Source organism: Colletes latitarsis, chromosome 9, assembly GCF_051014445.1.
Source record: "Colletes latitarsis isolate SP2378_abdomen chromosome 9, iyColLati1, whole genome shotgun sequence".
In the NCBI taxonomy this organism is placed as follows: Eukaryota; Metazoa; Arthropoda; class Insecta; order Hymenoptera; family Colletidae; genus Colletes; species Colletes latitarsis.
Window position 1 is genome coordinate 14876244 of NC_135142.1, and position 27321 is coordinate 14903564.

The 27321-nt window shown below is 31.6% G+C and overlaps 1 protein-coding gene across 2 annotated transcripts in view; it reads left to right on the forward strand.

Moving 5' to 3' along the window:
* Positions 1-13221: 13221 nt before the first annotated feature.
* LOC143345880 (uncharacterized) overlaps positions 13222-27321 on the forward strand; it is a 295421-nt gene continuing 281321 nt past the window's right edge. The window contains exon 1 of one of the 2 annotated variants that reach the window (XM_076773446.1): positions 13222-13410. In XM_076773446.1, coding sequence (XP_076629561.1) covers positions 13273-13410 — 138 coding nt within the window. In that variant the 5' untranslated portion in view covers positions 13222-13272. The remainder of the gene's footprint in view (positions 13411-27321) is intronic. The other variant, XM_076773444.1, reaches the window with a different exon arrangement.

Sequence of the window (27321 nt, forward strand, 5' to 3'; positions counted from 1 at the left end):
AGTTGCCATAAACACACGCGGCAAACACGTAGAATTAATCAAACAAACCTTGCATTATAATTAGACGCAATCCAAATTCGAGAAAGAAAATATTTAATATAGATAAATTTAGATAACTCAACTATTTTTTTCTACTGATACATTGATCAATCAAATTTAACGATTCTGCATTTTAAACTTACCACATATCTTAAATACAGAAAATTGTTTCTCCTTTTAGGTGGACGTTTCAACAAATGTTTGAAGTTTTGATGGTAAATATACGAAATGCAAAATTAATTATTTAAAAAGAACAGTGCAATCATCAGAAACTTTGAATCAATATTAAATGTGTTTATTGGCACATTGTAATTCCTGTCTGTTGATCTATAAGCTCGTTATAATTTAAACGTCTGCGAAATTATTTATTGTATAAACAGTGCCATTCGTCGTGCAAATAATTTTCAGGCGCAGAGGTAAAACAAGAGAAACAATTCCGAACCAACGCGTGTGCACAGAGATAAATTTAGCAATTCCTAATACTCAGATTCGCAGCAGAGCGTGAAACGTATTTGTTTGTCTCTCTGTGACGAACTTCAGGTACAGACTCGAAAATGTGAAATATGTAAATTTACGTCCTTCGCGTGCACACTAGGTTTATGCAACTGGAAAGCAAACACTTAAGCGAGCTGCAAATACGGAGATTACAATTCTTGAAAGGGATAAAATTACGATCCGACGTGTATATTTCTTTTGTTTCGTTAATTTTCTTCCGTACGTAATGTACGGAGAAGAGTGCAGATACGAATATATCGTGTAAGAGAGTTCTTCAGAGGAATAAATAGGAAATGGAAACTAGCTTTCTTTGTGCAAACCTTTGAAGTCCTTAAATAATATAAAAATTGCAAACTACGGTAGTAAGTGCACTGAAAGCTTCGCAGGAAAGAGCAGACACACAATGTCATACGTATGTGTATATGTAACGTAACTTGTATAGACGCGACAGGAAAGAAAAATGCATGAGGAGTCGATATACCAGACATGACAAAATTTTTAATACCATTCTTTTTTCAACGATTAAAAAGGAAATGAATTTTAACAAGAATTTTTTAAGAAATTCTGTTTGCGTACATATGTTCAAAGTTTTTGATACAATAAGTAGCGTAATTTTCAATATTGATAGAAGGATACAAACGTTAATTTAATGTAACTTTAATTTTAAGAATCTGTAATATTGCATAAAATAGAAAATTATAATTTTAATTTCATTTGGTAATTTCATAAGTATGAAAATTTCTACATATTTTAAGTATTATAATTTTACGAATTTCACTTGACACTTTGTGACATACTTTTAACACCTAAAAATTTTTAAAAATGTATTAATGCAAAAATTTACTTTTTAAACTTTTTAAATTAGAGTACCTTCTTAATATTTCAGTATTCGTAGTTTTCTCGATAACATGCAATTTTTATTCTTCAATATGTGAATTAATATTACATTGCTATTCTCATTATTATTATTATAATTATTAAAATCTTCGTATTTCATTTTTACAAGGAAAACTAACTTTGATCTTTATAAAAGCAGTTTTCAATAAGGAAAGCGCTCTTGGACAAAGACAAACACCATTTAAATAATAAAGATAGACCACAAATTATGAATTTATTTCATTCTTGAGTCATTTATTAACTATTCAATCAGATTATGTTTGTAAATTGGAATAATTCATTTAATCCATCAAAAGTTCTTTGATGTACAAATATGGTAATCTATACCTATACATATAAATAAAATCTAATAACCTATCTTGGACAAACTATGTCTATCATTAATAAAAAAAGGAAGAAGTACAATACTAGTAAAGATACCTACAATGTAGCCTATATGAATTAAAAGACATCTAAACAAATAATGATAGCATAGGTACAGTGTAATTTGAGCATATAATCATTACTTAATCAGGAAAAGCAAAATGTGTTTTTACAAGATTTGCAGTATATTTATTAACTTTAGCTATTAAACAATATGCTAATGTACATATGTGAAAAAAGTAATAATTATCTAAATTGACGGATGAAAAATATGCATAGTGTTGATCTTGTTTCTTTTATATTTTCTTAGTTTGCGAAAATGTTAAGAAATAATAGAAAATCGATATTCGAACAACAGAATCGTTTCATTTTTTTAATTATTGACGATTTTTATTCATTTTTAGCACTTACTATAGCCAAACTCATAGTAATTAAATAGTCGTTTTTGCTTTCAAATGTGTAGAACAATCGAAACCATAGAAATTATAACACTATGTTAGTTTACTTTCGAAAAATTAATGCAGATTTCATAAATATCAATAAATGTAATATTCTAACAAAAAAGTTGTATAGTTTCTTACAAAAAGATTATCAAAAAAGACATAAACATACGTATTTTACAGTAATATAATACATTTTTAAGACATTTTCTAAACAAAAGATTTTTCGATATAAATAGCTGAATACTTTTTGTACTTTTTCAAAAATGTGTCGATATATAAGCTAGCTTCAAACTGATCAGAATATATAGTGGGTGTAAAAAGTATTGGTACAGCATTCAATTTCAACAAAAACTTTATAAAACTTCGTATATTACAAAAGAAATGTTAACAAAAAAATGCATCCATATTCTTAGAAATCTCAAGAATAAATTTCTATGAAAATATTACAATAAATAAATTCCTATGAAAATATTAGCAAAAGTCTTGAATGTGTTCAAAAATACACGTAATAGTAATAACTATTCATACAGTTCTAATTTTATAACAAAGACTGTTAATTTTTATACATGGAGAACATTTTATACATACCATATTTGTTATTATTATTTAGTGGGATTACCTTTTGATTGTATAATCACTTTAAACTTTTAACTAACCTCAAACTCCATTCACATTTATACAGCCCCAAACTATGCAAATTTTCTTTCTGATACTCATTTTTTCCTCCATACTATACATTGTCCATTTGATCAAAATATGTTCTTCTATACTTTTTCTTATTAACTTCATTCACAAAATATTTCTTACGAGCTACTTTGCCGTGGTATTCTCTACCTCATAAGGAATTACGCACTGCACTATTGCACAGATTGATGTTAAAGCTACTTTTAACTTTAGCTGTGATTTTTACTGCACTAATCTTTGAATTTTGTTTTATTTTACGAGTTATCCATTGGCCGACGTATTCATTTATTTTCCGTGTACGTCTACGTCTTGCTTTATTCTTTAAAATTTGTCTACCTCCATATCTGTCAATAATTCTCAGAATTGTGGACTTTGGTATATTTACAATTTCTGAAATCTCTCGAAACATTTTGCACCTGTTATGCAGAGTTATATGTTGAGTCGTTCATAATCTCGCGGCAATAAGCACGCGGCCAAAGTGGCGACACCTATAATAAGGTTGAAGATCGTACGGGGATTCCCGTGGTTTTTGTTCGAGTCGAGTCAAGTCAAGTCGTTTGTTCGAACCGCATGGTCGGCATTACTGCAATTTATTTTATAGTAAACTATGTAATTCATAAAGAATAATTAAAGCGGTTGTGTTTAATATTTAAATATTGTCTATACATATTTAATTAATCAGTTCCCATGCAAGGGGACCTGATGTTTTTCAAGATTATAATAGTTTTTCTTTCACTTTCAGTCGTTTGTTTACCTTTTTAACTCATTTAAGTACTATTACAGTTACTTATATTTGAATTGAGAACATACCTATATTAACAAAGTCTCCAAATATACTGATGATAACTATGGTGACATTTCATACAATGTTATGGGACAGGAACGTTCCAGACTTTTGTTAATATTTTCATAGAAAATATAAGTAAACAATTTATTTTTAATGAACTTTGTTCTTGAGATTTCTAATAATACGTATATATTTTTTTATTTCCATTTTTTTCTAATAAATAAAGTTCTATAAAGTTTTTGTTGAGATTGATTGCTGTACGAGTATTTTTTTCACCCACTGTACTTCTAATATGAGTAACTAATAATTTGGCCAACCCCTGTACTATCTGAAGAGTGAAAAATTTCACACTGTATGATATTCCAGTAAGAGGAAGTAATATCGATGGTTGATTTTGTTGAAAAATATCAGGTCCCCTTGCATAGGAACTGATTAAATAAATATATATAGACAATATATAAATGTTAAACACAACCACTTTAATTATTCTTTATATATTACATAGTTTAACTTAAAGTACATTGCAGTAACGCCGACCTTGCGGCTCGAATGAACGACTCGACTCAACTCGAATAAAAGACACGGGAATTCCCGTACGATCTTCAATCTTATTATAGGTGTCGCCACTTTGGCCGCGTGCTTATTGCCGCGAGATTATGAACAACTCAACAGATTTCACCCTCCAAACAGTTACCAGTCATACAATTCACTTATTGCACTTACAATTCGCAAATAGGAAAGATCAACTTAAGGGATTCAAAAGCAACGATTGAATCGTGGTTCACCAAGGACGATCGGAGAATGATCGCCGAAAATGGTTTCGCTCGGCTCACTCGTCTTTCCCATTCGCTATCCGCAAATGTTCTCCACGTATCTTCACCGTGGCCGATCTTATCCCAGCGCACTTGTAAAGAGCGCGTGGAGTTAATGAGACGGAAGAACGAGCGCCGCGATATTGCAAGTTTGAGAAATGGCCTCATAAAAGCGTTACAACGCCGCTGAAACGGTTGGTGAAGGGCACGAAGGATTGAAATGTTCACGAGCTGCAGGACAAAAAAGCGCTGTCATGAGCTTTTAGGATGTACGATCACACCGCGCGTAATTACACGCTGGTAATCCCGGGACAATGGTTATGCGTTTTATAACTGGTATTAAAAAATAACGGGGCGTTGGAAATCCCGTTGAACTGTAATTCGTTGGTTTCCGGCACTGGTAACTTCAGATAATTTAATGAAACGTGCGTTAATTCAGTAACTTTCCTAAATTATGTTCCATTATCGGAACAAAGGGACAAAGATCGTGTGATTTAACGATTCTGAATTTCTAGTTTAATAGCTTTAATGATACTCGACTGCTTCATTTGTAAGACAATAAACCAACGCATAACTATGCTGGTTTGTAAATCGTACAAACCCTAATGCGCTTTGGACCAAGTTTAGTCGAAACGTAAACTGAATTATTTCATTATGAAATTTATTAATTACTCCATCATGTATTAATGTGTTACCAGTCATTTTACAGTATGTTTGCTCCCTCCGAAAACTGCTAGTTTACAAACCAATAACTTTATACTCATTCTGTAAATTTATTATACAATAAAGGATTTATAAATTTCTTGTAACATGAATGTTAAACTATCATTTACTTTAAAAGAAATTGAAAAGATTTTAGGAATTTAAGATTTTAATTATCAGAAATATATTTGTAATGAGAATTTGTTGGAGTTATTTAAAATAATTTTAGTATTCTGTAATTACTTTACATGATGTATTAGAGGTAGAGGTCATATGAAAATGGCGTCCGTTATTTTGAATGGAATCATATAATTATTAATGCAATACTAGATACAAATCGTTATTTTCTACAACAACGTATAAAGTTATTTATGGTGAAAAATCTTTAATTTGAAAGATATTTTAATCTAAGTAAAGTGGTATTTATCTGCATTCACATTTTTTCAGATGATGCAAAATAGTAAGACAAGGTAATCTGTGTTTTACTTATTTATATTGCTTAAGACAAATCGTCCAAATCAATATCACCATTGCCCTTTCAGACAAGTAGATATTCACACTATGACCACTTTATATTATTCAGATGAAAATATCTTCTAAACTAATAAATTTTTCTACATTTATAACTTAATACTTTTTTATAATAAATTATGAGCTACATATAATAATATTGACACTCTTCATATTATCTTTATGCATCAATCTACAGAAAAGCCAGTTACACCAAATTATGTTTCCCTCAAAATCATTTGACCCTTTTGCAAACCATTTCTTTTGCAATAAGTAATTTACGAGCAATTAGCATTTGTAGATTAAAATCGAATATCCAGTACATATAATTTTCAGAGCTAATAGAAAAAAGAATAAATTGTACTTGCACTTAGTTCAAAAAGGGAATATGCTACAGTAAGTTACTGAAAGAAATTCAGTTCATAAGTCCAACAGCGTCATATCACTTGCAAATAAAGAAACAAACTGCGAACTTGTCGTTCAAAGAACAGTGCTCATTAAATGTAGGAAGAAACGTGCCTTCTAGAAAGAAAAGTCCATTTCTGAAGAACCAGTAACATCGAATAAAAGTTTCCCCAATTGTGTTCGTTGTTATCGAAAAACAAATAACACGATCTTAAAATTTACATAAAATTTGTACTTTTGCGTCATACACTACTCTTCACATCCTATATTTACCTCGTACATCTCTCATTATTTTCTCGTCTCGTCTTGCTCAGGCTTTATCTACCTGTTTCGATTCAATTCGTACGAAGCATCAAAGATGTTAGTTCCTTAATTCGTTTCGACACTAGCGCAATTAAGTCGAGGCAACAGCGAAATTTACTTTTCTCCCGCATAAACGGCATTACCGTTTCGAACGATAGCCACCTTGAAGGTACGTTTCATCGTGGCTTTGCCAACGTTTCGCGAGAGTGCGAGGCGATGCAAGAGAATCGGAACGACCTAGCGTCGGGCAGATGTTCCTTCAAGAGCACTTGTCTGGTCGGGTGAATTATCGACTCCGCTACTTCGACCCCGATCCATCGGATCGTCTCACATGCTCGAAAACCCTGGAAATTTCGTGCGCCCTTTCATGTGGTTCGAGAGTGATCCGGCCAGCGATCAGAAAATCTCATGGCGTCTCTGTCTCCTGACGATCAGAGCTGAAGTTTGGTTTTTAAAACCCGGGGCTGAAGGACGATTAGAGGCCCTCACATCTCTGTTTTCATTATCAAAAGGGCCTCTAATAGGAAAATATATGAATAAAATTTAAATTATAGATATTTATACATTTTCGTGGGGAAAAGATTAGTTTTTTATTATTTAGAAGTCACATCTCAAAATTACAATTGGTATTATTAGTTATTCGTATTAATAAAGACTCTTGAAGTGCAAAGGGTTAATTAATGTAGCTTATAATTGTTTAAAATCAAAGTTTTGGTCTTATAAACAATTTTATATTTTTGGTCTGACATTTAACGTGTTCAAGAAATTGCATTTCTGATTGCTGATTGCTGGTGTATCATGAAAAGAAACCTCACATCTCTGTTTTCATTATCAGATAAAATTTTAGATGAAAATTTTATTCATATATTTTCCCATTAGAGGCTCTTTTGATAATGAAAACAGAGATGTGAGGTTTCTTTTTATGATACACCAGCAATCAGCAATCAGAAATGGAATTTTTTTATCACGTTAAGTGTCAGACCAAAAGTATAAAATTGTTTACAAGACCAAAACTTTGATTTTAAACAATTACATTAAATAACCCTTTGCACTTCAAGAGTCTTTATTCATACGAACAACCAGCAATACCAATTGCAATTTTGAAATGTGACTTTTAAAAATAAAAAAATATTCTTTTTCCCACAGAAATGTATAAATATCTATTCTAATTTTGTTCATATATTTTCTAAATTCAATTTGTGTTGTCATAAACTATAAAAGTTTAAAATGTGTCTTAGTACTTATTTTCATAACTTCGCCAAAATTCATGAATCCTATTCAAATTTATTTCCTTTAACATTTTAGCTTAAGAATTAATTGTTTTAGTTCCAAAGTGAAAAGTCCTGTCACACATGTATGGATGATGTGGCAATTAAAGAGTCAAGGGTGTATTTTAATTTAGATTCTCCAAAAAGGTTCGTAATGATAGCAACGTAACTATCGTTAAAGAATGTCTAGCGAAGAAAAACATTATTGCTCTTAACCACCCCCCTTATTCACCGAATTTGGTAGTTGCAGACTAATTTTTGTTTCTCAAAATAGAATCCAGCTTCGAAGGAGCGTCACTTTGATTTCGTCGGAGAAATCCGCAAAAATGATATGCGCGAGTTGTATACAATGTTCCCTCATTAATGTACGCTGGCTTGGACCCGTGACGCGAACGTTATCGAGGGAGGTATGCTATTTGTGATCAGTTTGATCGCATTGCAGGCGAAATTAACAAACACCGAGAGCAAATGAAATAAAAATGTTCAACGTCTGTTTATACTACAGGTTCTAAAATCGTTCAGAAGTCGAAGTACATATGTAGTTCTTTTACAAATTGTATTGATTTGTTGATAAGTCTATTCTTTTGTATCATACGTTTGTAGTGCGTTCAACATACGAACTTTATGTATTTTTGTTCCTTATTTGTAAACTTCGTTTTCCACGTTTTTCGGGAAATATAGTTAGTCTTATGTATGAACATTTAACGACCATGTTTGTGACGTTTACCTCCTTTGTGCAGTTCTAGGAATTAGTGGGAATGACTCCACGAACAACATCGAAGGAGAAAGTAGCAAATATTAACGAGACAACACTGTAGTAAGCCACTCTTTTCCTCGATATTGATCAGAGTCATCTCCACCAATTTCTAAAACTATTTCGACGAAAGAAAAGAAAAAATATATGAAAGGAATAGATTGTGGAACTTTTTTTTTAATGTCTTGTTTATTTCATAGGCTATTCAATGACACTTTTGTATCGAAGAGCGCGGCTATCGAAAGTCAAATTGATGATCTTGTATTTTGTTTACAGATGGAAAAATCGGATATTCAAACATTTAATCGATAACATAATTTGTATAATTTAATAGCTCCTATTATATTAGCACGAAACTAGAACTATTAGTGCAAGTTCAATAGAGAGCCAATTTATTTGCGAATTAATTAGCAATGTAGGTATTGACACGTTGAATATGTTATTAATTGAAAAGTATCTGTTTAATTACATTATCGAAAATGGTTTGCCAGGAGAATTTCTAATAAATCGAGACATTATATGAAACTTGTTAAAAATGAATATATAATAAATTAGTTTTATAAGTAGTATTTGCGATTCTTTATTTAAATTTTTATGCATACAGGGGGACAATATTTGATCCGCTTGGAAAACTGTTTCAGCATATAACTTTATATTCCTTGAACTCGGAAAAAGACGTGAGTGAAATATTATATTTCAGAAAAATTCTGAAAGTTTACAGGCTCGTGAAAGAAGTACAGCTAAGAAACTCTTATGCCCCATTACTTCTATTTTTCTTTTCCTTTAGTAAATATTTGAGTTTCTAACGTAAAGCTGCATCTAAAGTTCCACATCGTCTCAAATTATATTGACAATTAAACAATTAGACGCGTAAAAAGAATCTACTGTACAAGAAACACACCATTTTAAAAAAATAATGAAAAAACAGAATTCGTATAATGGTAGTAATAAACAATAAAAAAAGAACATTTCTGTTACCTGTATTTCCAAATTAATTATAGTTTTTATAGAAACAAGGAACTGTAGTAGTTTCTATATATCGTCATTCAACGAATGTGATATTGATATTTCTAAAAAAGCCAATTAGAAATTAGTTGTAACATCACAAATTGGAATTTCAGTTGTTCTCATGCACAGTTTATCCAGAGCACAAGGAAAATCAGATTGTTCCCAAACGAGTACGGAAACATAATAATTTATCACGCAATAATTATTCTCTTTAGTCAAAATATTAATTTAATAAATACAAAAAGTGTGAGTGATAACTGACGAAGCAGTTGTTTATATAAGAGAATTACTGTTAAAAACAATAAAAAGTTGATTGCAAATGGTAAATACTTCAAACCTCACACAATTAGAATTGCTATTAAAGAAATGTTTCTTTCTACATTACAGTAAACCAACAACATATACGTTATGTACTTTATATTTCTAATCAAAACGATACAATATTATTATTCTCTTTTATAACATATTGTTAATTATATGCATTTATGACTATATTTTTATCTTACACCTTTGATGATTTATTCTTGTTTTCTTACTTTTGCTTTTTTCTAACTCATATTTCTAAACAATCGATTCTTTTTTCGCTACTTCTTTTTGTGTTCATTATTAACATTTTTACTGAATTGAAGCCAACCTAGGATCACAACGTTTGAACATATAATTGTTCAAATTATGGTTGTTTAATTATTTTTGAAATATTGGCTCACGACTTCATATACTTTTATACTTTATTCATATGCACATTACAACTTTCATAAGTTCCTAACACCTTTTTTTTTTTGTCAGTTTCAGTTTCAATGTCAGTTTCAGTTGAATAAAAACCTTTACGAAAGAAGCAGCCCACCGCCTTTAATTTTTCACCCTTTTGTTTCCTATATATGTATATAATATTTTCAACGTGTAACGAACATTTTTAAATTAAGAATGACTCGTAATCTCGAAATTGTTCTAAAACAAAATGTTTGAATCGACTAATTTCATCAACACTGACGTTTCTTCTTCTCGTATTTAAATAATAAGCGTTGTATATAGTTAAGAATTAACAATTTACAATACACGTTTCCAGCAGGTCACGTGTCGTCGGTTTCACTCGCTAACAAAAACTTTTCTGCTTTCTTTTTTCATGTTTTCCTTTCGGGCCACGCTTTCTCATTGGCTGTGTCAACGATTTTGGTGGTGGCAATGGCGACGGCCACAACGACGACACTCTAACAATCCACATGGTAACAACGACACGCTGATTAACTCTGGTGATGGTGACCACGATGTGTCGCGGCTATGGTGACCACAATGTCTGGTACACCGTGGTGACGGTGACAACAATGACACGTTAATAAATCACGGTGATGGTGACCACGCGCCATGCTAACAAACCATGCTACTGGTAACCGCATTGATGCACCAACGTTTTGTTGTGCACCTTGTTGGGTCAATTACTTAATTGTGCTCGTTACGTATCCTTTGAATGTATCTAATTATATGTACTTGGAACTCGCTACTGCTTCTCTACTATGCAATAATTATTTCTTTGACTGCCATTGCAATTATTTTCACTGTTATCGTGCTTTACACATTGTGTTTCATTACCACTATCTTTCTACCTCTTCATTGACCTCACCATCTCCTTTAATAATTACCAACTCGCGTTACCACCATTCTTATATTGCGTTTTAATTACTATTCCTCGTTGCAATTGTTATTATTTCTCGTTACTGCCACCCTCGTTTTTCCTCCTGCGTCTTGTCATTTCTATTACATTACTGTTACCATTTTTTACCATTACAAATACACTTGCAAATTTTTAATATTGTGTAATATTCTTTCATTCGAACTGTAAACTTCATCGATACTTTCTGCGTTCAACTCTCGTATCGTAACTTCTATTCCAAAACATCCGTGATTAATGTAAAAATGAAAATAAATTAAATCGCGTTATTAAACACGATTACGACCCATCAATGAATGAATCCATTAATGTCATGGTCACGTTTTCTTGGTTTAATCAAAACTATCGTTCCACGCCTTTATTAATATTTCTGTTACAATTGCTATTATTTCTCACTATTACAATCTTCCTGTATGCTTTTACGTATCTGGACTCTACTATTATTACTTTTTCATACTGTTACCATTTTTACCATTAAAAATGCAACTATAAATTTCCGTAAAATTTATTAATATTACATCTCTTTCTTTCTTTAATATTTCATTACTATAATTTCTCAATTTCTGTGAATTATGTCAAACAAATAAATTAAATCGTGTCGTTAAATATGACTGGGACTCGCCAATGAACGACGTTGGTGCGCAATTTCGTTCATTTTCGTCATCGTCCCATTCTCTCATTTTATTATTTATATTACACTTGCTATTATTTTTCGTTATTTCCACCCTCCTTTGTTCTCTTTATTAATTTCACTACCGCGGTCCGTCTAATAATTACCATTTCCTGTTGCAACCATTTTCATATTGCGTTTCAATCACTATTTCTTTTCGCAATTTCTATTATGTCTCATTATTACCACCCTCGTTCATCCTCGCACATCTCTTCATTACGTCTTCCGACCCTTTCTATCTTGGCTTTCACTTTTTTCTGTTATTTTTCATTTTATCACCACCATTTTATCACCACCATTGTCATTTCAAATATAATTCTGAATATCTTCTAACGAAAATTGTTAATATTATATCTTCTTTTCTATGTTCTTCTTTCTATATTCAACTACTATTCCAACAACTTGGATCCTTCTTGACCGTGAATAATGTCAATAAAATAAATGAAACGATCGGACTACGAACGATCTCGTAACGCTGTCGTCACTTTTCGCCATTTTGTTCTTACTGATGTTCCACGCATTTTCCTACGAAACGCCGCAACATCTGCGGTTCCGTGTGTAAACTCGCCACCGAATTCCGCAAACGTGACCCACCATTCGATCGGCTGCCGTGTATTCCGCGTGCAAACGAAACGGCGCCGCTTTCGCGGGTGTCATCGATACATCGTCGTTCGACCGATCCTCGATTGATCCACTCGTTAATTACCGCGAATCCCTCCGTACTGATCACCATTGCGGTGACACCGTTACGGGCCATCGATCGACCCCTCCGCTCTCGTGGTTCCTTCCTTCCGGTCGTTCCTGTGAATTCGCGTCATTTTTGACCTCCCTTTCATACGCCTTTCTTTTCAATCCCGTTTATTGCAACTCTTCTGGGCCATTTTAACATGCTCGCATGTTTGTCATTGTGCACGTAAACATTTGATATCGCTGCCTACAATTCCGTCAATTTTTCTGCATTTCTTTGAACCATTGTTAAATTAAATAATTTTAAATATCGTTAATTAATTTTTCTACATTTCTTAATTCTTAAATTTAATAATATTGTGGAATAATTCTGCGTTTCATTTAACCGTGAACCACTTTTCAATTCATTTGCTTCGGGCCATTTTTATCAATTATCCTGTTTCGTTAATTCTTGATATTCGCATTCCGCGTTACCTCGATTAAATAATTCTTTTATTAATTTCGATTACTTTTTTTTTTCTTTGAAAATTAATTTTTCTGTTCATCGAATATATTTCGTGATTTTCTCTGCTTCGATGTCTCCATTCAACCGTTCTAAATCTATTATTACCAACAATTTTCATCTTTTCCAATTTGATCCTTCGATCGAATAATATTTATTGCCAATCATTCTTTCGCCTCTATTGGCTTTTGCATTTTACGATCACGATATTAAAACGACAGCCTTGTTGTCAGGCACCCTGAAGACCTACCAGCGCGGAGCCTGCGACGAGGAATTGATGACGCTCAAGTGTCCACCTGGCACGACCATCTCCATTGCACTCGCTCGATATGGCAGGGCGGCTACGAATCACATCGACAAGTGTAGCATCTACGACACAACGAATCACAAATGCGACTGGCCCGATTCGCTGCAGGTATGTGTCAAAAAAACATCTATCTATCGAATCGATTATTTTAACTATTAGATTAGTGGTTTAAAAAGTATTTGGACGACGTCCTGATAAAAAAAGAGGACAACCTTTCCGCCTCAGATAAATCGTAGCTTTAACCCTTCGAGTACTGAACTTTGAAGCCTGTGCCGGAGTCACTTCTGACTCACACTGACATTTCACGAAAACAGATATATTCGGCCATCCCATAAGTTCGTGTCTTTCAACATTTTCAAATTGATGAGAATGAAGTTTATAAATCAGTAGGAAAAACAAAATTCGCTGCAATCTAATAATTGTTTCATTTTTTTTCTGAAAATCGAAGCTTTCCTAAACCACTTAATAAGTAGAGATCAATTGTGTACAACAATCTGCAGGTTTTATAGTGGATAAGTAATTTGAAAATGCCAACGCACTGGAAAATAGCATCGAACATTTTAATGTAAAGTCAAGATTTTCGTAAAATTTCATGCTATATTTGAAATATTGCTTTAAGCTCTAGTACAAAAGTCGGCACGAACTTATGGGATGACCTAATATTTTCTCTTGGTTACGTTAAAGTATACAAATTTAAAAATAGAAGAAAAGATATAGTAGGTGAAACAGTAGAAAATAATAGATAAAATAGAGAAGATAACAATGAGTCGAAGATAAGGTGGAAACATTAATCTTTCACGTACTAGACTTTGCAATCTGTGCCGGAGTCATTTGTAACTGACAAGGAACCTTCGCGAACGATCCGGCTTCGATTTTGATGAAACTTCGTACACTTATAAAGCAGCCAAAAATAATCGACACGTATTTTTTTTAGCTGCGGTAACTCGAGTTTAAGGGGTGAAACCACCCCTTGAAGTTTTGGCTCGAAACGGCTATCTCGAAAAGGGAAAGACATACAAATAAATTGTTAATGGACGAGGTTAATGGTTTCTTATGTAGAATAACATAGTGTTAAAAAATTTAACGAAATACTTGTTTATAACAAACAAAAATTTATTAACTTAATTTTTCATTTTATTGAAATTTTCATAATGACAAAAAATGACGAGCATTTTATTCCAAATCCATTGGTATGTAACATTTAAAAATGGCCTCCTATAGTTTTGCAGATTTTGATGATTTACATCATACGCGTACATCCACTATGATAGTTGCCGTTCTAACTTTGATTTTAATGAAGCACCGTAGGCTTGCACTAAATTATACAGTAACAAGTAACAAGTAACAATAACAGTGAGAAGATTCTTAACAGCAATGAAAAGATTAATTTTTTTTATTACCCACCTATGACATCGTGGCAAAGGTGGAGCGATTTATAAATTATAAATACATACAGTGTGTATAGCAATTACTCTATGTAGTTTCGACAATAGTGGTACTCGTCGAAAAAATGTTTGAAACATAAAAATTTCTTACACCATGTGCATTTAATTATTGCCACGTTACCACAAATATGGCATCTTGGTTCATTTTCAACAGAATAGCAGTACTCAACAGGATTCTGGAATGCATTTGGTTTTTCATCTATACAGGGTATTCGGCCACCCGTGGGAAAAATTTTAATGGGAGATTCTAGAGGCCAAAATACGACGGAAATCAAGAATACTAATTTGTTGATGGAGGCTTCGTTAAAAAGTTAACAAAATTAAATTCAAAAATTTCAAATCAATCTGAAAAAATTATTTTTGATTGCGGGGCTCAATTACAATCATTTATGGTGGATACACATACCCTTGAAATCCTATCCACTTTCAAGAAAAAAATTGGAGTAGATACTGAAATTTTTAGATAAAATTAAAAAATGTCAAATCATACTAAAAAAATTATATGTAATTACAGGGGTCAATTACAAGCATTTTTGGTGAATAGACATACCCCAAAATCCTACGCACTTTCAAGAAAAAAATTCTTTACCGAAAATCTAATGTGAGGCATGAAATGCTACACTGAAATATCATACATATCTTTAAAACGTTATAACTTCTGAACGGATTGAAAGATTTTAATGTTTAAAAAAGCAATCAACGCGTATTTTAGTAGAGAATATGTAGAAATTCTAAAAATATTGGAAAAGTTGCTCCTTGATCCCGTAAAATGTGAAAAACCCCATAAAAGTGATCCAATTTTTAAACGGCCATAACTCCTACAATAGTAAAGATATCTCATTGAAATTTTTTTCTGAAGCAGAGCCCATGGGCACCTACAAAAAAGTATTAGACAAGTTTTCGGTAGGGTGTCAAACAAAATTAGTAAAAACTAAAAACGAATATTTAAGAAAAATCGACAAGGGGGTAGGTGCCTAAGTTTTTCAGCGAAAAAAAAAGATTTCAAAACGTTCTGGAAAAATTATTTTCGGTTGCGGGGGTTAATTACAATCATTTTTGGTGAATAGACATACCCTCAAATTCCTACCCACTTTGGAGAAAAAAATTCGAGATGGTGTATAATTTTTCGACAAAACTAAAAAATTTCAAGTCGTTCTGTAATAATTATTTTCGGTTTAAAATTTAAAATTTAAGTTTAAAATTATGTTGTATAATTTAGTGCAAGTCTACAGTGCTTCATTAAAATCAAAGTTAGAACGGCTACTACCATAGTGGATGTACGCGTAAGATGTAAATCATCAAAATCTGCAAAATTATAAGAGGCAATTTTAAAATGTTACATACCAATGGATTTGGAATAAAATGCTCGTCATTTTCTGTCATTATGAAAATTTCAATAAAATGAAAAATTAAGTTAATAAATTTTTTTTGTTATAAACAAAATGTATTTTATTAAATTTTTTAACACCATGTTATTGTACATAAGAAACCATTAACCTCGCCCATTAACAATTTTTTCGTATGTCTTTCCGTTTTCGAGATAGCCGTTTCGAGCCAAAACTTCAAGGGGTGGTTTCACCCCTTAAACTCGAGTTACCGCAGCTAAAAAAAATACGTGTCGATTATTTTTGGCTGCTTTATAAGTGTACGAAGTTTCATCAAAATCGAAGCCGGACCGTTCGCGAAGGTTCCTTGTCAATTACTCAATATACACAATTATTTCCGTCGCAATAGCGAGACTTAACGCATATCTCGAGGGAAGTGACGAATCAACAGTGACTCCGGGACAGTACTCTGAAGGTTAATCCCTTATACCTACTCAGATGTCGCCTCTAAGGGGGCATAATGAGATTATTGGTGATTATAGGGCTATGAGTGGAAAATTTTTAAAAAGTTTAAATATTTCCTGGAAGTTTCTCATTCAAATTGCACTAAAGAACAAATAAAGAAATGGAAAATATATCTAAATATACGTGAGAAAATATCAGAGACGGAGATAACTATAAAGAACAATTTTAAATGAAGGTTTTCTTTTTAAATTAGGTATACCATTTTTATTTATTTTTCGTAGACATCGTTTCTCCATATTTAGGATTTATCATCGTTAAATTGTTCTTGCTATATTATCAAACTTATAGCGAATAAAACTAATTTTAGAACTATATTCTGCAATACACTACAGGTAGATGATTGTTATTATCCCGATAAAATAACTCAGATAAGTTGATATTAACTTGAGCACACGTTACTGGGGAAACTTTATGTTACAATATTATGTAAACTCCAATCAACGTACGACTTTCATCATCAGCGTTTCGAAACATCGCATATCGGGTTCTCTCCATTATATTACTTCCTAAAACTTTGTAATTAACACTCCAATTTGTTAAGTCTTAATGGTACTTAAACGTTGTACTATCTCCTCGAAGTTACTACTCACCATATTACTTAGTATAATCTAGATTTCTGGTTAGTAACATAAGCAGTGAGATAAACATACAGTAAGATTAATTTTTCGTTGAATGTATACAGAAACATAAATTTTTCTGCATAATTAGATAGTTGTTTATGTTGACAAATTTTTATGAATTTGAATTAAATTCCAAATGAAATTAAATAATGAAACATTTGAATGTATATTGCAATAGTATTTAAAGTAGATTTCAGATTTGAAAAAAAGTTGTAAAAAGTAAAGTATAATATTTGGTAGACTTAAGTTTTGTCAACGAATTATTTATAAATACAAATCAATTTTCAGATCTGTTATTATAGAATATCGAAGAAAATATTTTTTTGTTACGATTTATTCGAATTTTATAATATATTATAAATAAATAAAATATTATATTCAACAATAATTCATTTAATTTTACTAGTCTGAAATATTTTGCGAATTCAATGAAACTAAGTCTATCTTAGATTGTTATGATTCTTTGTTATTTATAGATTTACATGTTGTATAGGTGTCTCGATATTATTAAATATTTCATAACATAAACAATTTTATTTAAATGAAGAAGTACTTTCCCTGTATTATCAAGAATATTTCAATATAATACACAGAAAATGAATATCAATTTTAAAGAAAATAAATAATTGGTCACCTGATGGCTTAATTAAATTTTTATATGAAGAGAAAGTTATAAAGGATAAAAAGGAATAGACAATTAACAATATTTTCTTGAATATTTTTTACTAATCGATTCGTCAACAAATTATTTTAAACGTGTTCATTCTGTGTACATTAACTCATACTCTTTCACTATGCAATCTAAATACAAAACGTCATATTATATACAAAGAAAACGTAAAGTATTATATTAGAATCCTAATCACAAGAAAGCTAAAATTAATCTGTCACTCTATAATTATTAAGTGTAAACATTTCTTTGAATCAAAGCACGAGTATTCAGTACGGTAGTGTCAGATGGGATGTCGTGCATGTTAAATTTCTTTCTAGTCGGAAAATTGCCAAAAGTATTTCGTACGCCTTTCGGCGAGACTATCAAAGCTTTGTGAGGCAAACAAAGCTCCGCGAGGCAGTAACTCGAAGAAGTACCATCGTAAAGCATTGTATACCGAGTAGTCTGACTCGGCTTTACAGAAAACTTACTATTGGGAATTCCAACGTTGATGTTTCGCTCACCTTCCCTCTCTTCTACTCTGAAAGTTTATCTGCCATCTTATATTTATTGGTTTCTCACGAAACCCTGATTTCTAATCCAGAAGAAAGACGCAGACGATTGCGTTGGCGCCCCAGCTTCTTACACGAAGGAAGAACTGAACCGTAAGGAATCGTAAATCGGATCCACTTCACTGGTTTAACCCTTGTACGGTTCAACCCTCGTAACCTCTGCTTAGGTTTGTAAGCTCTTGCAGTGGAAACGCCCCCGAAAAAGATTTCTACCGAGACCCTTTCACCACCGAGATTCCTTATCGAGCTTTAGTGTCTCGTGCACGATGCAATTCGATGACGTTTCCGAAGTTTCTCTTCCTCTCTACTTACAGACTCCAACTTTCCCATTGAACTCGCGAATTTCAAGCGCTTTGCTTAACTCATAAGGGGACACCGGGAATTAAATTTGTAGACGCCAATTTTTATGAAACATGTCATAAATTGATCCAACTTGAGAATTATAACAGCTTCCGATTTTAAGGGGGTATTCTATATCTGGTTCAACGAGAAACGGCAGGAACAGTCTGTTTAATAAGAACGTGGACGCGATATTTCTGAAACTTGATATTTAATGAGAGGGAGGTTGTGTTAGTTCAAACACTTGCAGTTTCTTTCGATACGCGTTCACTCGAGTCCTTCAATTTCAATCGTGCCAATGCGATATACAGGGTGTGTTCGGCCACTCCTGGGAAAAATTATAATGGGGAATTCTAGAGGCCAAAAGAAGACGAAAATCAAGAATATCAATTTCTTGACTAATGCTTCCATAAAAAGCTATTAAAAAATTAAATTAAAAAATTTCAAATCATTCTGAAAAAATTATGTTTGGTTGCGGAGATCAATTACAATCATTTTTTGTGAATATACATACCTCCGAAATCCTACCCACTTTCGAGAAAAAAATTCGGGTAGGTGCTGAAATTTTTCGACGAAAAATAATTTTCAAATCGTTCGAAAAAAATTCGGGTAGGTGCTGAAATTTTTCGACGAAAAATAATTTTCAAATCGTTCGAAAAAAATTATTTTCGGTTGCAGAGATCGAGTACGATCATTTTTTGTCATTATACATACCCCCAAAACCCCACGCTTTTTCAAGAAAAAAATTCCTTGCCGAAAATCTAATATGAAGCCAGAAATGCATCTCTGAAATGTCATGCGTATCTTTAAAATGTCATAACTTCTGAACGGATTAGGGGATTTTAATGTTTCGAAAGACAAACAACGCATATTTTGGTGAAGAATATGTGGAAATTCCAAAAATATTCGAAAAGTTATTCCTTGACTTCGTAAAATAAGAAAACCCCCATAAAAGTGGTCCAATTTTCAAGCAGCCATAACTCCTACAATAGTGAATATATTTCACTGAAATTTTGGGGCAAGCTAGAGTTCATGGATACCTATAAAAAAGTATAAAACAACTTTTCTGTACAGCTCCAACCAAATTTATTAAAAATGAAAAATGAATTTTTAAGAGAAATCGACAGAGGTAGGGTATCTAAATTTTTCGACGAAAAAAAAAATTTGAAATCATTCTGGAAAAATTATTTTCGGTTACGGGGATCAATTACAATCATTTTTTGTGAATACACATATCCCTGAAATCCTACCCACATTCGAGAAAAAAATTCAAGCAGGTATTTAAATTTTTAGACGAAATTAAAAAATGTCAAATCATACTTAAAAAATTATATTTAGTTACAGGGGGCAATTATAAGCATTTTTGGTGAATAGATATACCTCGAAATCCTACGCACTTTCAAGAAAAAAATTCCTTGCCGAAAATCTAATATGAAGCCAGAAATGCATCTCTGAAATGTCATACGTATCTTTAAAATGTCATAACTTCTGAACGGATTAGGGGATTTTAATGTTTCAAAAGGCGAACAACGCATATTTTGGTGAAGAATATGTGGAAATTCCAAAAATATTCGAAAAGTTATTCCTTGACTTCGCAAAATAAGAAAACCCCCATAAAAGTGGTCCAATTTTCAAGCAGCCATAACTCCTACAATAGTGAATATATTTCACTGAAATTTTGGGGCAAGCTAGAGTTCATGGATACCTATAAAAAAGTATGAAACAACTTTTCTGTACAGCTCCAACCAAATTTATTAAAAATGAAAAATGAATTTTTAAGAAAAATCGACAGGGGTAGGGTATCTAAATTTTTCGACGAAAAAAAAAATTTGAAATCATTCTGGAAAAATTATTTTCGGTTACGAGGATCAATTACAATTATTTTGGGTAAATAGACATATCCCTGAAATTCTGCGCATTTTCAAGAAAAAAATTCAGTACGGGGGGAACTTTAAACGTTAATAATTTTTTAACGAAGCCTCCATCAACAAATGGATATTCTTGATTTTCGTCCTATTTTCGTCTCTAGAATCTCACATTACAATTTTTCCCAGGGGTGGCTGAACACCCTGTATAGTCGTTGTCGATATGAGTGATTTGAAGCAGTCTTCTTGTGCTGTTATCCAAAACGGCCAAAAATGAGTGTTAGAAGTGCAGCGAAATATATGCATAAGTCAGGCAAATCACCTCCCTGATCGAGGATCAAAGAAAGCAATTACAGAAAAGCAAAACAAAGCGATTATCCGTCTCTTTTCGAAGAATCTGAAGCTGTCTTTGTGTAAGGGGCAAATTTTTCTAATAAGAAAAGGCATAAGTATTGGTATTTTGACAATCAAACATCGCTTACAAGCACAATTGTCAAACCGTTGTTTTCAACAGAGCACGCCAAAAAACGATTCGATTGGGCACACAAGAATCTTGACCGCGATTGAAGCGATGTTGTGTTTGGTGTTCAATGAAATATAAATTTCAAGGAGAATGCTGTTCGACACTCAAATCATTAAGTAGAAACATCGTATGATATGGAGATCTTAACCTACATTATATGCAGAAAAGTTGGTAGAATGCTTGCCTAAACATTGTGAAGAGATAATCGCTAATCTGGGAGATTGAACCCATTATTAAACAAATGAAAATTAAATTTTTAAATATATTTGCGATTTGTAACACAATTTTTTATGAAGAAAATTATTTTTTTCTAATTTATTGGATCCACGCTCATAACAAACAAACTAGGACCAAAACGACATGTCCAGATCCCTACATAATAGAAAAGAAGCTAATTTTCTAAACAAAAAGCACTCATCCTCAACATTAATAGGATAGTCTTAATTAAATATTATTATATAAAAATGTTAGGAGGTAAATAAAAGTACAAATTAAGGTATAGAAAACTATATTTCTACATTTAATTTATCTATTTATTACTACATCCAGTTTATGTTGAATCAGTATTTGAACTGTCAGAATTTAAATTAATTATAAATGATTCAATTAACGCATTAATATTGTAATTCAATTGACAAAAATGTGTTTTCAATAGCTTGTACATCATGTTCAACACATTTTCTTCAGTTTTTAACTGTAACATGTCCTAATGACTCGTGAAATAAATTTTTTATACCCGCAAATCTGAACGTTGTATTATTTGCTGCAATATAATTTTTAACTTACGATCAAATCATCTCGATTAGATTTACTACATCATGTGAGGGCGCTTCTCAGGGGTCGCTAAAAAACGCATCTGAGCAGCCACGTTCAGCAACCATTTATCTGCGACTGCAGCGTCGATCTCGCGAACTTTTTGTTTATTATTTTCTGCCAATTCTCGTTGAACCGAGTATAGTGTGAAGTGCGTTTTTTAAAAATTTTTTTAGGGAATTTTTTGCAAATAAACTATAACACATATTGGAGCCAAATTTGCAAGGTTTGTTTATAAATGTTTCAGTCATATTTTAAAATTTGTTAGATGAAAGAAAGTTAAAATTGCTGGTACTGTATATTCTCAAACATAGTCTCTTTTAAAAAAATATTATCTCACGGTTTTCATGATTCCGGCCATTTTGTTTGTTTGAAATGAAAAAACGTGAAAGATCCTTAATTAGTAGGACTTGGCTATAACTAATACTAGAACAAAAGGGAAAAGTCGATAATTCAAAAAATGGCAACACTGTGAAGTTTGATTAATGATTATTTCATGTCTTTTTTTAAATTTCGAGAACCTAAAGAAAGATAACAAATAAAAATTTTGGGTTGATTCTAACACGGACTATAGTCATACATATACTGACCATACACATAAAATTGTATCCCCTTAATAATGACGTCCTTTAAACAACCATAATTTCGTTACTTTTAGGGGTTCAGGCATAAAGTTTTGCAGATATATTTTTCGAATTATATTCTTTAAGAAAATGAAAAAAAGAAATTGATTTTTTCAAAGATCAATTTTGTTGATGCCTATGTAACTCTTAAATTAAAAAGGATATTAAAAAGTATTTCAAATAAAAATCGTATTGTTTCTAGAGGCCTATAAATTAGTAGAAATATTCGATGCAAAATTATTGTAAGAAACTTAATTTTTGCAACCTCCATTTTTATATTTTTATTGCGAGTTTAAAGTTCTCCAGATGCAGAATTTTTGTTCGATATTTTTCTTAATGTGTTTCGTGATTTCAAAATTGTTTAAACACAAATTAAATACAGGGTGTCTCAGTATTGATGGTGCAACCAAGAGGAGTGTGGCCTTAATTAAAAAATCGTTTTTGACAAAATTGAGTTTGTATTATAAATTCATTATACATGCGTACAACTAGTAGTCTTATTCGCATTCTTTATTTTTGGTTTATTTTTGCAAGTCCTTATCAAACGACCTAACACACGTTTTTCTCCCATTCACATATAATTGTACGATAAAGTTTGAATATATCATTTTGTTTAATATATAAAAATAGAGTACAAAAATATGTACATATCGAAGTAGTCAAACTAAAATATGTAAGTGGAGTAGTAACTATCACACAAAAATTTATGGTCATTCATGGTATGTTGCACTTAAGTAGTGCCGGTTTATACTTTTTTAGTAACAAAATTTCACTTGACAGTAGGAGTGAAAAATATTTGTTACGTGACTAGACAACGCAGTTAAATTTGTATACTGTTATCTTTATTATTATTTAAATAATTGCATGCAGTCTGCAGTATGGTATTTTAAATAGCTTTCACGATTTGTGTTGTTATATTCATCTTAAATAAGAATTTGAACAGGTTTTAATTTATGTATGTATCAGTTGCTATGGTTTGAACAAAATTTTATTACAAAAAATTTTGTAATAAAATGAGAGTTGTATAAACTTAAAAGTTATATAATTATTAACTTTTTAACGTGCTAAATAGAAACTATTGTAGATATCGACATATTTTTAATTTACACAATAAAGGAACATCTATTTAATATGTATGTAATATTTGAAGATCTATTGAATCATTTTTTAGATATCATGCTATTCAAAACAATAAACTGCAAGAGACATGTAATACCTTAAGTAATAACAAAAATTATACTGTGTTATTTTGAAAAATAACTAAACACATGAGTAAAATTAAAAAATTTATGCTGTATAATTATATAAATATAATAAGTAAAATTAAATTTTAGAATGGAAAATAAATGAAAGTTTTATTTAGGAAGAAAAGAACAAATTTTTCACTTTAAAAATTGCCTAAAATTGACGTTCACAAACGAAAATGCTCACCTATAATAATGAATTCAACGATAATTCGTAATCCGACTAATAGAAATACACGACGAAGGAAGGAAACAGGACGCGTGGAAGAAAATGAGTAGGATAGAGTGATAGCGAGCGTTGCATTGTCGCAGGTGCAGACTCAGAGCGTCAAATATTAACTCAACGTATCAACGCGATGTATTATTACACATTAATTAGTAACATATCATACTAACAACCCTAAGCCAGTATCAGCTATAGTTTCCGAGATACTGTTACTAAGAGTAAGTTAGAACACGTAGTTCCTTGCGATTTACTGAAGAAGTTCGAATAAAGAACGTCAAATTTTATTAAACGACATTTTATCTTAAGATTATTCTTTGAATAAATAGAAAAATATAAGAGATAGATTTATTTTTTATTTTTAGGCAACATTACTATAATTTTAAACTGAAAACAACATTGTTTCTTAGTATATTATTCTTAGAAGTGACACCTAGTACAGAACAGCGCACAAAAGATGATATAAAATGTGGAACTGCTTCAAAGTAATCTACAATGGTCACAAATGTAGCTGTCTGAGCATTCTGTGATGTTAGCACAAACTTCATGGCAGATTGAGCATCCAATCTTCGTCTTCTAGGCAGATTACACATATAATTTTAGTGTCTTTGTTTTTCTCTGTCAGGACTTTGGTTGTTTTCCCTTTGCTTGGTTAGTTTGCTATTTTCCTTTTTAAATTCTTCTTGTGTTTTCTATTTATTGTGGGGTAGATCGATGACGGTTGTAACATTTCAAACATCTTAAAATACGTAATAAATATTAACACAAGTTTCAGGTATATAATGTAAAATGACATTTGGAACAGGCTCATCCATCATGCTTAGATAGCATGATATTAAACAACAGTATAATGAAGGAAATAACTTTTCTTACTACTTTAAAATTGCAGTTAAAATGATCTTTTAGCTTTATTCCTTCTTTCTTGTTTCTTCAATTTGGTATTTCATAAAGAAATTCTGATCGTTACGGAGCATTCGTAAGCGTACCATTAATGAAAACTTCCAATTAAAGTTTATAAGTGCAGTTGGGAACAATTCTATCACCGACAGTCGGAGTATAAAAATATCAAAATATCAAGAAGAAGATGCAGAATATTATTGCGTTACGTATAAGGAATTATATGACATAAGTAAACCTAATGACAAATGGGTACAATGTTGTAATTGTCAGGATTGGACACATGAGGAATGCACTGACCAAAATGATCTATATATTGTTACATTTGTGACGCCTAATAATTCTATGTACAAAACGTTAATTTCGTCTTTTTTCATTATAGTTTCTTCTAATAAATATCTTCATTTTTTAAAATTAGACTTGTGTTGTAACTGACTCGGGATCCGAGATGATTGTAACATTTTCTTCGCCTGCCATTTTTATTTAATAACTCAAATATTCTTTTATATATAAATTTACATATTTGGAATAGCATGAATATGTAATTAACATATACTAGTTGGTATATGTTAACGAAATTCATTTGTTAACATATAACAAAATAGCTGTAATTCAATAATCCCAGATAAGTAGGTAACATATGCGTACAAATACTGTCGCTCAAATGGAATAGTTTTTACGCAATCTTATTCTAAAGTTCAAGTTTTACAACTGTCATCGATCTATCCTATATACAAAAATAATTTTTCTGCATTGGTATATACAGTAATGACTCTTGAAATGAGCCTCAAACGTGATTCGTTTGAATATTTGAATATTTCTATCCCTCCCAACTTGAGGGACCTCCCTTAGAGCCAATGAAGCATAAAAAACATGTGGAATTTTGCCTCTACTGCACGAAAAATGAAGATACCAACCCCGGAGCGATTTTTATTTTAAGAATCATTGTTGTATGTTAGCTTTATTCGTGTGAACAGTTATAACGAATCAGGACCCATTTAGTCACATCGAGTATTTGTTATGTATATATGTATGTATCTTCACCAAAAATGATTGTAATTGACCCCTACAACCAACAATATTTTTTTTAGAACGATTTGAAATTTTTTAATTTTGTCAAAAAATTTCACACCTTCTCGAATTTTTTTCTAGGAAATGCCTAGGATTTCGGGTATATGACTCTTCACCAAAAATGATTGTAATTGACCCCTACAGCCAAAAATATTTTTTTTAGAACGATTTGAAATTTTTGTTTTTCGCCGACAAAAGGCACCTACCCCTTGTCGATTTTTCTTCTTAATTAGTTTTTGATTTTTAGTAATTTTATTTTACGCCCTACAGAAAAGTTGTCTAATACTTTTTTGTAGGTACTCATGAGCTCCACTTCAGAAAAAAGTTTCATTGAAATATATTTACTATTGTAGGAGTTATGGCTGTTTGAAAATTGGACCATTTTTATTGAGTTTTTCTCAGTTTACGGGGTCAAGGATCAACTTTTCGAATATTTTTGCAATTTCTACATATTCTTCATCTAAATACGCGTTGATTGCTTTTTTAAACATTAAAATCGTCCAATCCGTTCAGGAGTTATGACATTTTAAAGATTCGCATGAAATTTCAGGGAAGCATTTCTGGCCTCACATTAGATTTTCGGTAAAGAATTTTTTTCTCGAAAGTGGGTAGGATTCCGGGGGTATATCTATTCATGAAAAATGATTGTAATTGACCTCTGCAATTGAAAATAATTTTTTTAGAACGATTTGTAATTTTTTAATTTCGCCGAAAAATTTCGAATATTCGAAATTACTATTCGAATTTTTTTCTCGAATGTGGGTAGGATTTCGGGGTTATATCTATTCATCAAAAATGATTGTAATTAACCCTCGCAACTGAAAATAATTTTTCCAGAACGATTTGAAATTTTTTAGCCAAAAATGATTGTAATTGACCCCTACAGTCAAAAATAATTTTTCCATTGTTGAATTTAATTGTTAATAACTTTTTAATGGAGCCTCCATCAACAAATTGGTGTTCTTGATTTTCGTCTTATTTTGGCCTCTAGAATCTCCCATTAAAATTTTTCCCAGGGGTGGCCAAACATCCTGTATATGTCGAAATTCATTAAAAAGTTTTGGTTTTCAAACTGAATGTTACTTCACGTTGTGTAAATAAAATTATGTTGGCCCTAATCGATATCTAAATTTAATCGATGCAAAGAATGTCATCGAAAACGCAAACGTGCGTCTGGTTGGCGTTGACGTTTGGATGTGGCCTTTGAAGGTAATCGAGTTGGTTGTCTGGTTACCGGAACATTTGAAGAAAAAAGTATTCGAAAAAGAAAAGAACAGAATTG